Genomic DNA, 15,266 nt, shown 5'->3' with positions numbered 1-15,266 from the left:
AAGACCAGAGACCATGCAATGCAAAAAATAAGTCAATCAGAAATTCATGAGAGTGTAATTCCAACAACAGGCTCAGAATTGATTTTCAGAGCTGAGGGGTTCCCTTCATACAATTAGTCATTGACACTCAGCTGTACTATTTTTAAGTAGCTGTCAAACCTCAGCAGAGTAAAATGTCCAGCAAGATGGTAACAAATATCCTGAGGTTTTATGCTTCCCTCCTACCTGACAGGTGAGATGAGGCTACGACATCATTAGCCAACTGCAGATCCCAGGAAAGAGTGATTTCTGGCCACTGCTTTCCAAGGTGGCCCAGTTGCAGAGGGAAAGGCATTCTGGGACTGAGCCTGCCTCAAAGGTGAAAATATCCTTGAACAATCAGAAAGCATCGCATTTTTCCGAAAGCTCTTGGCAGCAACAGTGCTATCTCTGGGGTAGTGGCTGCCCTTCTCCAAATAATGAGAAAATTATAATTATTATCAAAAATTATTATTATGCTTTAAAATATATTGAGTGCAAACAGTGTGCCAAGATAAAGAACAATTTTTTTTAACAATTCTCTGAATTCATTCCAAGTCACTCGCCCCTTACAATTATTTGCTCATTTTAACAGGTTCACATTCCAGGCTGAAACATTCAAAATGAGGTATAAAATGACAGCCACGATTAAGCCAATCTCCTAATCAAAGGAGAGCTGCAGTTAGTAGAACTGAGAGCAAATCCTGGCCACCAAGCCAGCCTCTACCTCTGCCAGGGGCCTGGAGCAAGAGTTCCCATGGAGGCCCATATACTCCGTGTCTACATATTTTAGTTATAACCAACAGACCATTGAATGAGATATTTAATCCTCCTGTCTTGATAAAGGTACCTTCTTAATAATCTGGAAGGCCAGGTTTGAATTCAGGATTCCTAGGCCCTTCAAGAGTTGCACACAAAATGTGAGAGGGCAGAAGAAGCCCTCAGGGACTCCATCTCAGGGACTTTGTCCTCTTCACCCTCCACCTCAGGATACATCCAAGCTATTCATCTGAGCTCCTCCATGAGCTACGCCTTGAACCCTGGGGTCCCACACATATTGGCACAGTCTACCCTTGAGGCAACAGATCTAAAACAAAGCCCATGTCACCCTAGAAATAGGCTCCAAGGAGTTTGGACAGAGAATCCTGTGATCATGGTACTCAGAGTGTGGTCTAGGATGGGTGTGGACTTTTGGTGGATCTGCTCCTTGGTGCCATGGGAGGGCATGACCTCATCCTGGGGGGAGGGTACAACCAGATGGGGTCCAGAGTAGGGTCCTCGGAAGCACAGAGCCCGGGGCAGGAGTCACTCTTACCCAGGTCTCAGAGCCACACCATGGGCGATAAGCCTGTGCTTCCCCAAGCATGGCTTTGATGCACTCCTACCCTTGGCACACAGGTATTTCTTTATTTTTCTTCAGGACATGGTCACTTTTGTCCCCCACAGACACACACAAACCTAAGTTTAAGAGCCCAGGGCCCCTTCTGGCCCCAACAGGCTCATGTCTTGGGGCAGCTGATGGGCTCTGATGCCTTTCCCACTCTGCGTCCAAAGTCCTCACAGTTGGCGGATTGGCTTTTCCCATTGCAATAGTGGCATGACAGTTGCTATGGCTGTCAGATGCCAAAGCAGAGCATTGTGCAGCAGAGAACTCCACAGGGCCAGCCGGGCCACCACCTGCATGCCTACTATGCCCTCTCCTACTGCGTGCTCATCCTGGCCATCATCTTTGGCAATAGTCTGGTGTCTGTGGCCGTGCTGAGGGAACAGGCCCTGCATGCTGGTTCTGCCCATAAGAAGCTGTATGACTTAAGGTGTGTCACTCACCTCTCTGGGTCTAGTTTCCCTGTTTGAAAAATGAGGGCATTGGACTAGGTCAGAGGTTAAAACCTGGTGATGCATGGGTCATTGGCCATGGATGTGGAATTTGGGGGAGAGATGGGAGACTTCATAGGCTTAAAGATTTTTTAAACTGGTAAGGAATCTTTAAAAATTAGGATGTTTCAAATAAAATATCACACGTGGATTTTCCCCTAAATATAAAAACCACTGAGCTACCTCTAACCCCCATTACTCTCGAGATTTTCTCCCACAACCCAGTCTCCCAAACCCACCATGTCCTACCTCGTAAGATCCAAAAGAGAAAGTGGGAGATTGAAGGAAGTGAAGAGAGACAGAGAGAGGCAGGGGAAAAGGCAAATGGGGGCAACAGAGGGTGGGAGAGAGGAAACAAGGAAAGAGGGATGGGAAGCTAAGAGAAACAGACCAAAAAGAGAAAAAGAGCTAATGCTCACATAGCTTTCTACATCTGTCAATGTCTTACATACATAATAGCTCATTTAATCTTTACAAAATCCCTATGCGATGAGTCCCATTACTTCCCCCATTTTACAGAGAAGTAAAATGAAGCTCAGACAGGTGGAGTAACATGCCCAAGGCCCCAGAGCTAGGAAGCGGCAGAGCTGGGCTTCCCATCCTGCAGCAACTCCCCATCTCACTCAGAGTCCATGCATGGTTCTTCCAGCGGCCCTGTGCAACCTCTCGACCTCACATCCTTCCCCTCTGCCCCTGCCTCGCCTGGCTCCAGCCACACTGGCCTCCCTGCTGTGCTCTCCACATGCCAGCTGCCCTGCCTTTGGACCTGCTGTTCCTCCTGCTTGGATATCTGCACAGACGGCTCCCTCAGGTCCTCCAGGTCCTGACTCAGTTGTCACCATCTCCCTGAGGGCTTCCTGATAACCGCAGTTAAGAACTGCACTCAGACACCCTACTCACACACACACCATCTTCACCCTGTCCTCACTCCCTTCCCTAATTTATTGTTCTCCAAAACACATATCATCATCGAATAAACTACATCTTTTTTTCATCTTGTTTATTACTGTCTTCTTCTCTAGAATGGAGGCTTAATGAGGGCAGGGATTTTTATCGCTTTTTTCATTGCTGTATATCCAGTGCTTAGAATATTGCCCGGCATATTAAAAGTGCTCAATAAAATATTTGTTGAAGCGATAAATTCTAAAACGTATCCAAGCAGCCAAACTCAAAAGGTCTGACTTTACCGACACTGTTCTCCATCTCCTCCCAGGAAACGTGTTGGGGTTGCTCCTCTCCCTCGAGGCCATGGCATCTCTGAGCCAGCTGGGTGGCCACATCAACTCCACCTGTGCGGCAGAGAACGCCACAGGGGCCAGCCGGGCCCGCCCACACGCCTACTATGCCCTCTCCTACTGCGCGCTCATCCTGGCCATCGTCTTCGGCAATGGTCTGGTGTGTGTGGCCGTGCTGAGGGAACGGGCCCTGCAGACCACCACCAACTACCTGGTGGTGAGCCTGGCCGTGGCAGACCTGCTGGTGGCCACCTTGGTGATGCCCTGGGTGGTGTACCTGGAGGTGAGTAGGCTGCGAGTGCAAGATGCCCACATGTCGTGCTTGTCTTTGTCTTCCCTGAACTCCTATCCTTCTGGGCTCAGAATTCTCCCAGCCATGATCAGAGTCTGAGGCAGGAGAGCTCCTGTCATTCTCCCTTTCATGAGGGAACTGAAGGTCTTGAGAGCAGCCAATATCCTTTATCACTTAACCACATCAAAACCAGGGAGATGGGAATGATTCCGTTCCTGGGCCTCCAGCATCTGGGTGACTGGACTTGAGCGATGGGACTCTTCCTAAAAATGCACCAGGTTTACTTTCTGTGCCACTCATGTCGCAAAGACATGGGGGGTTGGGGAAGGCAGTCCAGTGGCCATCTTCATCAGTGTTTCAATGTATACAGGGGTGAGGATGTGCAGGAGGCACGCAGGGGCAAAAGCAATTATTAAAAAAAAAAAATTAATGAGAGGAAAAGAGAGAAAGAACAGTCTGCAAATAGATCAGACCTCTTCTGATGGTTCAGTTGCCCTCAGACTCGGCATTTTCCTCCTGGGTACCAGCACTCCACAGATTCTGCTTCCAAAGGAACAGACCAAATTTATATTTTTGATGCCTCCATTAATAGTACAGAGCCCTCACCAGTTAGATAATGCAGCAGACCCTGGAGAATTCTTCTGGAGAGAAACATTTCCTAAATTTGAAAGTATTTTCATTTGAAAGTGCAAAACAGAGTCAGGAGGTGATCAAGACAAAACATCCACTTGCTAACAAGGAAATCGAGATGCCTGCACCTGTTCAAGAACAGATATTCCTACCAGGAAAACACGCAATTACTAAAGAGGTTTTTTTTTAAAACACCTTAACATACTATTAATATTTCTCCTCTGCACTGTGTATCATTCTAAAGAGGTATCCAATGAAGGCTCAAAATGATGCTATGATTAAGAGAAATTAAAATTCATCAAATTAATATCTCAGTTAATATTAATAGTAAAGATGACAGTTAATTAAGTATGACATATCACAGGAGAGCAAAAACCTTGAACATAGACTGCTTAGGCGAGTACCCGCGTTAAAGAATGACTGGGAACTAAAATTAGACTTATGATCTCAATGGGGAGACAGAAAGGAAAGAAATCAAGAAGATAGAAAAGAAAAGGAAAAGAATAAAAACAACTAGGCTGACTGGGATGGATCTAAAGGCCAAGGGAATACTTTGGAGGAAAAAATATGCATTTATTTTTCCCAGTTAGGATAATCCTGATAGCAAAGGGTCTCGTAATTACCTTCACTTTTCTGTCAACCCACTTAGGCTGAGACATCCTTGAAGCCAGAAGCTATGTCTTTGTTCTTTTTTTTTTTTTCCTGTAGTCCAAACACACTACCTGGCACATAATATGTGCCAAATAAATACTTGATATATGAATGAGTAAATGAATCTGTTCTGCAGTGTATGCATTAGATGGGCAACTCTTGCTTCTCTCATCTGCAGCTACGTTTATTGTTACAATGAACTATTTACTTTTATTTTATCTTTTAAGAATGACACTGAAAAGGAGTTAGAGGCAAATGATATTTCTGTTCAAGAGTGAGGCAGATTTTAGGTGCTACAGCCCAGTAGGGATGGATGAGTCCATGATTCACAACATCACCATACCTCCCTCAAAAGTATTCCTGTCCATCCCTATATACTACAAGAATTCTTAAGTCTTCCAGGAAGATGAATATCAGAAAGAAGTGCAGGAAGAGGACCTTTATTCTGATAAGCATTTTAATTGCCTCTGAAATAAAGCCAGGTTTTTGGTGCCTGTAACAAAGCCACTTGGGGCACTCTTTGGCTGTCCACCTGTGATTGCTTCCAGGGACCTGGATGGACCACATTGGAAAACATCTGCAGATACGGGAATAGGAGACGGACATAGTGACTTTCCCACACTAGACTCCCATGGCATCCCTTTCGAGCCACACCTGCCAATATGGATGGTGCCCCACTCTACTAATGAGCACAGAAGAGCACCTGAGTCTGCAGAGGACCAGCATGAAATCTGGTCTTAGTGAAGTGGACTCTCTCTCTACGGGTTCTACCTGTGGGTTTCCCCCTGTGAGAAGAGCTCTGGGGGAGCTCTTGTTTCCCCTCATAAAAACGAATATGACCTCTGTCCAACAGGTGATTTATAACAGGTAGGTGTTCAATAATCAAGAGTATGGTCACATAAGTCTGCAATTATACAAAAAAGATTTGAGGGAGCAGAGGCATCTCTCCCCTGGGAAAAAGGCTTTGGGACATCTTTTTGGTCCTATCCCGCTTGCCTCAAGGCTCCAGGAAATGCAACTTAATATCTCTGCATCACTTTCCCCAACAGTCAACTAAGGGTCTGTCTCAACTAGAGCATGACGTTAAGTAGCCATCATCAGCAGACAGCTAGCCAAGATAACAGAAGGTTCTGTTCCAAAGGACCAGGTCCCCCATCCACCCCAGTCTACATATTTTCCTTAATCTTAAATGCCTGCCTGCTTTCTGCAGACCCCAGAAGCAGACTGGGTGCTTTAATGAGAAAAAAGAGCACTTTAATCTCTCAAAGGGATTGTGAATATATAAATTTCTGTGTCTCGGAGAAGAGCAAAGTGTTACTCTCACTAACTTGTCCTAATGATGGTGCGGTTTGAGTAGCAGGTCTAGTAATTACATGATCATACCCGAAGGCCCCCCTGAAAAGAGGAAAGGGTGCGGTGTTGACCACAGAGACTGCTACAGGCTTGAGGGCCCCCAGGAGGAAAGACAAATGAGAAGAACACCACGAAGGAGGGAAATTAGCTGCCAAATTCACACCTTCCTGTGCTTTGACTTGAATATATCCATCTTGTTTGAAAGGAATACCAGCTCACATTGGCCAGACATCTTTCTTCAAAGGAAAAATGGCTCATCATGCCAGACACCAGTATATATGAGTTAACTAGGTTTTGGCTGTAAATATTGGAAAATCTGACTCACCGTGGCTTAAACAAATAGGAGTTACTTTTCTCACATAACCACAAAAATTCTGGAGGAAGTTCTGCTGGTGTTGGTTCCGCTGTCTCAGATGTCATCAAGGACCAGACTCTCCCATTCTTCCTGTTCACCATCCTTGGTAAACTGGTTCCCTTCCTCATGCTTCTCACAAGAGCCCCCAGCATCATGGCAGTTATTCAAAACTAGGATGGGCAGGAACAGCAGAGAAAGAAAAAAAGATTCCTTTCCCTGGAGCTGGCTTGAAACATCTCCCTAAGGGACCTCATTTAAGTTTAACTGGCCAGAACGGGAACATAAGGCCACTTTAAGCTATGAGGGAGGACAGAAAAGAAAAAGCGAAAGGGTGGGTTTTATTAAAAAAGAAGATACGAGGGTGAGGTAGACAATAAAATGTCACATAACATTGTGCTTCTGCTGGAATTCACTGGGATGAATGTTATTCTGATAGCAGGGTCATGCTATGAGAAAGACTCAGAACTGGGAGTCAGAAGGCATGGAATTAAATGAATAAAATGAGTGTGACAACTACATTTTCCCTATCTCAGGGTTGATTTAAGCTCAACTGTCATCAGTTGAAAAAGTGCTTTGATAACTAAAAAGTACGATCTATAAATATCTCAGTTAAGACAATTTTAGTTGTAAGTAAAAGAAAACTTGACTCCGATTGACTTAAGCAATGAACAAAATGCATTGGCTCTCATACCAAGAACTTTAAAAGTCCTGTGGCAGGGTGGACTGCAGGCAGAGTCTGAACAGGGCTCCAGTTCTACTTCTGTACAATTCTCTCAGCTCCGTCTTCTTCCATATATTGGCTTTATCCATAAGTAAAGGGTAAACTACAGACCTCATGTGTACACACCACGTCATTCACAGCAAGATTGAAAATCCATGTGCTAGTAGAAGAGGCAAGATGTCCTTTGATTGGACTGGCTTATGGTACACGATTTTCTCTGAACTAATCACTGAATAGAATAGTGGTTTAGCATAGGTTATGTGTACCTTCCACAGAACACACCAACAGCTCAGGAATCTCATGGGTTCCCAGTGGAATCCAAGGACTATTAGAAAGAGGAAAAGAAGACAGTCAGCAAATATGCACCACAGTGGCTTTCACTGGTACCATTTTCAACATAGGGCACACGAAGCCTGGGCTTGAGCAATATATAAAAAAGGACTAGCAGGAGCCAGTCACCGACCTTTTTCAGTTTTCTCTGCCCTCAGGCCTAGCAGAGAAGTTGAGGATAAAACCGTGCCGGTGACCTCAGAGGAAGTTATATTCCAGAGCACCCTGGCCTGGCTGTCTCTTTAATCCAGTTTGCAACATTTTCATGAAAACTCTTTACTGTGCTGTACCAAACAGTTCTGTCTCAGATTCCCTCTCAAGTTTTTAATTTCCTGCTTTAGAAGCTGCCGTCTGTTTGGAGCTCCCTCTCCAAGCACAAACATCCCATTTTGTTCCACTCGGTTAAGCACCTTTTGTGATGTTTAATGCACTTGTATCAGGGCAGAAAGGCAGTGTAAGCAGCCAGGGACCATTTAGAATACTAAACTCAGAGGACTTGCATCCCACTGTGGATCGGAGGAAAGATTTGAGGGTTAGGTAATACAGACAATCCAAAAAGTACCAGGTGGATTCAGGTAGAGAAACTCACGTAGAGTGATCCTGGTCAGATAGAGATGACAGGAAAGAAACACTGTTCTGGGTGCCTTTGGACCTTGTAATCATATTAATTATTAAAAATCAACACTCTTTTAAGGAGACTTGTACCAGTGTTCAAAAAACCCCAGATGATAGCAATTTAAAAGCTCCCCACTGGAAAACAAAAACAGGAGATTCTTATGGTCTCTCCACCAAAGTCTGGATTTTGATGAAAGCTGTAGACTGTTGAAGCTGGAGGGCTTGGAGATCATGTCCCTTGTCATTTCTAAAGTGTAATCTGACCTCAAGAAATGTCTGGCCACATCCTAGTGAACGGGGTTCTCTGTGGGGATGGGCCTCAAAGTCTGTACTGTAAGTGGGCTCCTTCATAATTCTTATGCACCTCAGCTAAACCTTCACTACAGGGAGATGCTTGTTCAAAATACAGACTGTTGGGTCTACCCCAGATCTACCAAACTGCAAGTCCAAGGGGAGGGGTCCTGGAAGTTTATAGCAACTGCCTCTCATCTTGGCCCACTCCCACTCCAGCTGATTTGCGCAGGCAGCTGGCCATGTGCTACAAACTGACTTGTAGGAACCACTAATCTGTAAAACCCCCATTTCACAGATGAGGAAATCAGGATTCAGAGAAGTGAAAAATCCTTGCAAATTGCCCTATCTTGTCCCATAGCCATCCTTTCCTGAAGAGAGAGAGAGAGAGAGAGAGAAGAAAGAAAAGATGCCAAAATGTGGCAAACAAAAATGGAGTGAAGAGGCTAATCAGAGAAATAACTCCATCTTTGAGCCTTGGATATCTCCCCAAAACAACTAAAAATCCATCCCTTAGAGCAGGAGTTCTTAATCTGGGGAGTCCATCAACTTGGATATAAACAAAATCACTTCTTTATTTTCACTAAACCGAAATTAAGCACTTGCTTCAATTATGAATGCAAGTATCAACCCACAGCAGAAGAAATCCTTAGTGTCATAGGTAGAAACTGCAGATATTTATATTTTCAAATTGCATCACAGTTGTTGCAGACACTGAAATACCATTTCCATTCATCAGTACATTGAAACTACGGGAATTTTGAACCTGCCCCTAGGTCTTGTCATTTAATGCATTATTAAAGAATCACATATATTTTTAAAAATTTTTGGTAACTGTATTTTAATACAACTCGTATCTTTTGTGAGCCATTGTTTTCTATTTACGCATTTAAAAACATTCTTCTGCGAAGGAACCAGGAGGCCAAAGGGACCCAAGGAATAAAGGATGCTTAAGGAGTCCTAGGGACCAGCATCTCCGAAGATCAAGTCATGCTCCCCACACCCCCTAGACCAGTGGTTCCTAAACCTCCCAGGCAGCAGGAATCCCTGGAGGGACTTATCATTCTGTGTGGGGACTAAGAATCATTTTAACAAGAGCCTCAGGTGATTTGGGAAATGTTGCCTTATCAGTAAATTTGGGAAATGCTGCCTTAGGCTGTGTCTGTTGAAAATCAATAGCCAACTTTAGTACCTGAAGACACTCTAGTGCTTCTCCCACCTTCTGTATTGCCAAAGGGAGTTAGTTATATTCATTAGCAACTGAGAGTAACACCACCTGGCTGCTGTATAATTCAGAAGTGAGTTATTCATTAAAATTTAGGAGGAAGGTAGAATCATGTCTCTAAAAAGCCTTCAATCAATCAGGCTTTTTTTGTTTGTTTTCCTTCAGCTTTAATTTCAAAAATCACCTTACTTTTCACGTTCTCCCAATTCTGTACTCATCTCACTGTCAGCATTCATTGTATCGCCTCATAGTCAGTTTCTCGGTGTCCATCTCCCGGGCCCTCGGTTCACCCGTTCCCATTCACACATTACTCCCCTTGACAGGCACACACTGTGTTCTGAGGCCTTGGGGACAGACACCGGTTTAATGCATGTCAGTACACCCGCCCAGTGAAGGAGCAGCCCTAGACGGCACTCAGTAAACACTGGGCATGTGGGTGGGTGGGTGGACGGACGTGCGGACTCCCCTCCCTCCTGTGATACCAGAATGGAGTTAAACAGCACATTTCCCAGAAGCAGCGTGTCAAGGTGCTGACCTCCGAGCCGTGAAACACGGTAACGGTTAATATTAAGGGCTTGAAATTCCCACGACTTTTACTAGCTGTGTGCCCATAGGCAAATTATTCAACCCCCCTCAGGCTCTATTTCTTTATCTACAAATTGGAAATAATATTTACCTCATTCGCTTGCTGTGAGAGTTGCTTAGCTTGTTCCTGGCCCTTTCAGCTCTTTATTGATCACTCACTATTATTTACTTGGTGTGGAGGATTCCAGTTAAAAAAAAAAAAAAGTATTTCCATTACTCATCCCACCAATTAGAGACTCATCTTGATGAGTAAGCTCCAGGAAAGGCCAAGAGATGGCATCGTAGCGGGAATTACTAATCAGATTGTTTTCTTCTTGACACTTAGCTGAGATCACGGAGGGAAGGGGGATTTTGATGTTAGAATCAAAGACAGGAAGAGAAGACACCCAGAATGGGCTCGCACAGTGGGGGCTGGAAGCCAGAGGGCAGCTTGCGGGGCTCAGGAAACCAGGGACCAAAGAAACCTGCCAGGTGTGTACTTTCACTAGGCCCAGAGTCAGCAGCCTCCACTGTTCTGCACTGTTTCTCTGCTACCCTGCGATACAGGCAATCAGATGGTGTCTGGTTCCCTAGAAGGGAGATGGTGCAGTCTGTCCCATAAAATCTTTGATGAGCATACAGTTTCCTCCTTCCCGCCTTGTGTCCACCCACCTCCATTCCTTTCCAACAGCCGCCCCTCCTCACCTGACACTCCCCTACAGCAGGGTGTGTAACAGCCTGCATTCCAGCTGCCTCTACCAGCCACGCCACCCTGAACCTTTCTAAGCTTTATCCTCTTTCTCTGCAATGAAGATAACAATGGTGCTTTCAGGACAATGATCAGCAATAGAGGCCATGTACATAAAAAATGCATGGCAGACATCGGGCACTTAGTAAGCATTCAATAAATGGTAATTCTTAGTATTAACACAGATTATGTCAGAGACCATTCATTCTTTCAGAATATATTTACATGCAGGACTCTGCTCTAGGGGCCGACTGCAGCAACCAACAAGGAAAAGTCCCTGTTCCTGTCGGGTGGGTGAAGTCTGATAATGTGACTGATAACAAGTTATCAGAATCTAAAGTGTCAAGGTTATAGAAATTTCTGGAATGGGTCATGTGAGCCGGTGACCCATGTAGACTGAGTTCTCAATAAATTTTAGTTTGTATTAACAATATTAGGGTCTCATATCTAATTATTCTATTTAAGAATGCCTTGCTTCTCCAGTTGTAAGTTCTTCAAGGACAGGGCCTGAAGAACTTTTTCAAAAACCTCTTAAAACACATAACATACCCTCCTTCTATGAACTAAGTATTAGGAGTATCACAAATTCTCACTTTATGAATGAATGAGCCAATAAACAAACAGACACGGAGCAAGCACTGGAGTTCACTATTGTTCTAACTACCCTCTCTCGCCTACACAGTCCCCCAACACACATTCACAGACAGGCACTCACAATTTTGCACAAAAAAGTGATTTTCTTCCCCAATTTAAGACACAAATTGCATAGTAGACATATGTTAAGAGAGATTTAGTATACAAGATTCACCTTTTGCAAGAAGTTTTACAGCTTACAACTGTCCCATGGACTGAGCAAAACCACCTTCTATTCTCCTGGCCCCTTAAATCATTATGTTATGACTATACATGTCCCTTTAAAAAAGTTTTTCATTCTCAGAATTCCATAAATTCTTACTAAGCCTTTATTTATATAGTCAAATGGTTGGACTAAAAGAGAAAAAGTAAATCCACACCTAAATGAACAAAAATGATGACTTCATCACTAGTTTGAACTTCTCATTGCTGCTTTTAAACGAAGTATTTTTGGTAGAGTTTCTCATGATGGAGTTTGGAGAGGGCCAAATATAGGGAGAAGACTGGATGCTGAAAAGGAAATAAATCCAAGGGGAAAGAAGTGATGAGGGAAGGGGAAAGGGAGAGAGCCTCTCAGGACCTTGCGTTAGTGCCATAAAACAAGGATGTGCGGTACATGACCTCGTGATGTAACAAGCGTCCTAGATGAGAACAACGTCTTCATGCACTGTCACTTGCACTGTTTTTTCCTTAAGAAGCTACTGTCCCTCTGCTTCACTCCCCTTTCTCTTACATAGTCGGTGGGTCTGCCCAGCAGGGATATCATGAACACCCAGCTACAGCCAGGAGCACAAAGCTGCCCACGTTTCTCCCTGAGAACTATGGTCCCCTAGAATGGCAGCCCCAGGGACAGGAAGCTGGCAAGAGCAGAAAAGCCTCAGGGCCCCAAGAGTGGCACCTGTGGACCAAAGTCATAGTCTCCCTGACACATCTCTCTGGCTCAATTAGTTTACGTCAAAATCTTTTCAAATAAAACAGAAGTGTGCTAGAATATAAATTACCTAAATTCCTGACTTACCTGTGAGTGCTACTCAGAGGAGTTATGGAACTTGGAATACACGTGTAAATGCGGGAGGTCAGAACCATCTCACTGATTCTGTGAGTGGCAAAGAGGATCTGGGCCCCTTTCCAATGCCCTGAACACACCTTTCTGCCCCCCACCACCACCTCCCCACCACTCTCAGTGATTAGGACCATGATGTGGAAGGCAGGCCCACTGACACTGACTTATTTTACATAGACACTTACAGATGTTGGTAAAGCTTCCAAGCTTTAAAACCAGCAGCCAGAGAGATTTCCATTTCGGAGTTAAGTTTTATGAAAAATGTGTTCTCAGCTTATTTCCTGGAACACGGTGAGCTCTCCACCGGGCGGAGAGCTCGGAGAGGTGGTTCTGGCACAGTGCACGCACCTGGCAGTCCCCAAGCTCTCCTGCTACCAGCTGTGCATCGAAGGGAGGATCACTTAACCACAACGAGCTTTAGTTGCCTCCTGAGTTTGAACCCAACTGGTGATTCGCAAACATTGGTGTGACGGGACAGAGGGGAGTTTGTTTATTTAAAAATGAAGATTCATGGGCCTCAGATCCAGAGACTCCCACTCAGTAGGTCTAGGGAAATCTCCATCTTTCATGAGCACCCCACTGCGGACCACACTTGGAGAAACGCTGCACTAAATGATTTGGAAGATCCCTTCCAGCACTCCCAATCCGTAAATTCGTCCTTTCTTAGGCAATCAACCTTAGGCAGCCTGACATTCCTTCGGCGTCTACCTACCCTTGGTAATGATGTACCAAAAGTGAGGGCGTGTCTGAGTCTGCACCAGGCAGCCTAGGGAAGGCAGCAGAGTTGATTGGGTTGTTGTCCCTTCACTGGGGGAAACACTAACATCCTTGTCTCTGATGCCCAGGTGACAGGCGGAGTCTGGACTTTCAGCCGAGTTTGCTGCGATGTTTTTGTCACTCTGGATGTCATGATGTGTACAGCCAGCATCCTGAACCTCTGTGCCATCAGCATCGACAGGTAGGGCTGGGCTTCCCCTCCCAGCTTAGGAGGGGGTGCCTAGGTCAGGCGGTGAGGGAAGCCACCCGGGGAAGCTGCTCTTGCTGCATTCGACACACGGGCTTTGCCCCTGAGGGCACTGGGGTCACTGCCAAGCACAACTTACCACTGGGACATTGTCTTTCCTCTCTTTTTCTTTTCAACTATGGTCTGTAGGTGAGATGAAACTCCTGTCCCCCAAGAGAAATAACTATCATATAAGCTTCCCTTTCCCCCAGATCCCTAAAGAGGATCCTGGTTTTGCTTTTCCACTATCCTTGGGGCTTTTGTGATTCATAATTTTTTGTGCAGAGAAAGGGGGAAGGAGGACAAGGAGTTGAGGTGAGCTGACACGGTTGGGAGAAAATTCTCCTGTTGTCATTTTGTTTGTTTGTGGTAAAGGGAGGGAAGACAGAGATAGGGGACAGGAAATCTTGGGAGTCTTTGGGAGGAGGGCAAGGGGAGAGGAGCGGGTAGGGAAGAAGGGTCCTTTACTATTACTTACAGAAAGATATAAATGATATCTTCATATCTAGTTATTTACTTCCGTGATCTATTTATTACTTTCCTTCATAGAGTTGAAGAAAAACAAGTAAAGAATGATGTTTTTTAGAACTGCCTTTTGGTTGCTGGAGTGGGTTTCCATGATCTTTGACTTGACTCTATGTGTTCGTTCCACCAGTATAACATTGCTTTCTGTCCCTCAGCATGCCCTGCCCTGGCTCTGGGGCCCTGTGCTCCTCACTGCCCTCCTCCTTTTGTTTCCTCTCCTCTTTCCATGTCCCCTGCCAGTCTTAGATTTGCCATGGCTCCATGGACATCTCCAGGCCCCCTGCGTGCCTGGGGAAGGGAGGTCGCTTTCCAGCTATGGCCTCTGTTGCCAGTCAAGAGTCTCCGATCTTCCCTTCTCTGAGTCCCCGGCCACCTCTTCTCTTCTGACACTCTTTCTCCCAGGACTAGTATCCATCCACTCCATTGCTCTAACGGGTGACCCCACATAGGATCCGCCATTTATTGAGAATTTACCACTTTGTGCTAAGGCAAGTCAAAGCCTTCCTCATTCCATCTTCACAACTCTTAGGTACTTCCAGCTTCTTAGAATAATTAAGGAATCTGCCCAAAGTCACATAGCTAGTATGAAGCAGTGCCAGGATTTGAATTCATGTCTATCTGACTGTGAGTGAATAATTTAGGCTTTGTGCTAAGCCCTCTCAAATCTCCAGCTACACCTCTAATTTCTCCCCTGATTTCCAGACCACATCACTGCCTGGATATATCTCTGGCTCCATACAAGGCAAAATGTTAAAAACCAAACCTTCAAACCATCAAAGCACCAAACCAGCTGGACTTGGTTATCTCTTACTGGCAACGTCATTTTCCTGGAATCTTGGATTTTGTTTGACTCCTTTCTCTCCCTCATCTCCCACATCTTAGCAGTTAGTGCTTACAGAAGTTTTTTCTAAAAGTGCCCCATCTATCCTTTCTTACTGCACCTGCTTATTTTAGGTTCCTATGTCCTCTCACCCAGGCTTCTGCCACAGCCCCCTAACTGGCCCTTCAACCACTCTCAGAATTATTCCCCCAGAAGTAAAGGCCAAATGTCCACTGCCTTACTCTAACCCCTTCAGTGTCTCCTTGGTCCCTGGAATAAAAATTAAAGTTACCTTCACAGCCTAAGATTCAGAGCTGTC

The 15,266-nt window shown here is 45.1% G+C and overlaps 2 protein-coding genes across 2 annotated transcripts in view; one reads left to right on the top strand and one right to left on the bottom strand.

Moving 5' to 3' along the window:
• Nucleotides 1-15,266, top strand: part of DRD3 (dopamine receptor D3) — a 43,169-nt gene that overhangs the window by 3,632 nt on the left and 24,271 nt on the right. Inside the window, exons 2-3 of the mRNA XM_014563720.2 lie at nt 3,107-3,411; nt 13,445-13,557. Coding sequence (XP_014419206.2) covers nt 3,142-3,411; nt 13,445-13,557 — 383 coding nt within the window. The 5' untranslated portion in view covers nt 3,107-3,141. The remainder of the gene's footprint in view (nt 1-3,106; nt 3,412-13,444; nt 13,558-15,266) is intronic.
• TIGIT (T cell immunoreceptor with Ig and ITIM domains) overlaps nt 1-15,266 on the bottom strand; it is a 111,121-nt gene that overhangs the window by 91,877 nt on the left and 3,978 nt on the right. The window lies entirely within an intron of this gene.

This window comes from Camelus ferus, chromosome 1, assembly GCF_009834535.1.
Source record: "Camelus ferus isolate YT-003-E chromosome 1, BCGSAC_Cfer_1.0, whole genome shotgun sequence".
In the NCBI taxonomy this organism is placed as follows: domain Eukaryota; kingdom Metazoa; phylum Chordata; class Mammalia; order Artiodactyla; family Camelidae; genus Camelus; species Camelus ferus.
Note: the sequence above shows the minus strand (reverse complement) of the source record. Positions and strands in the feature narration are given on the sequence as shown.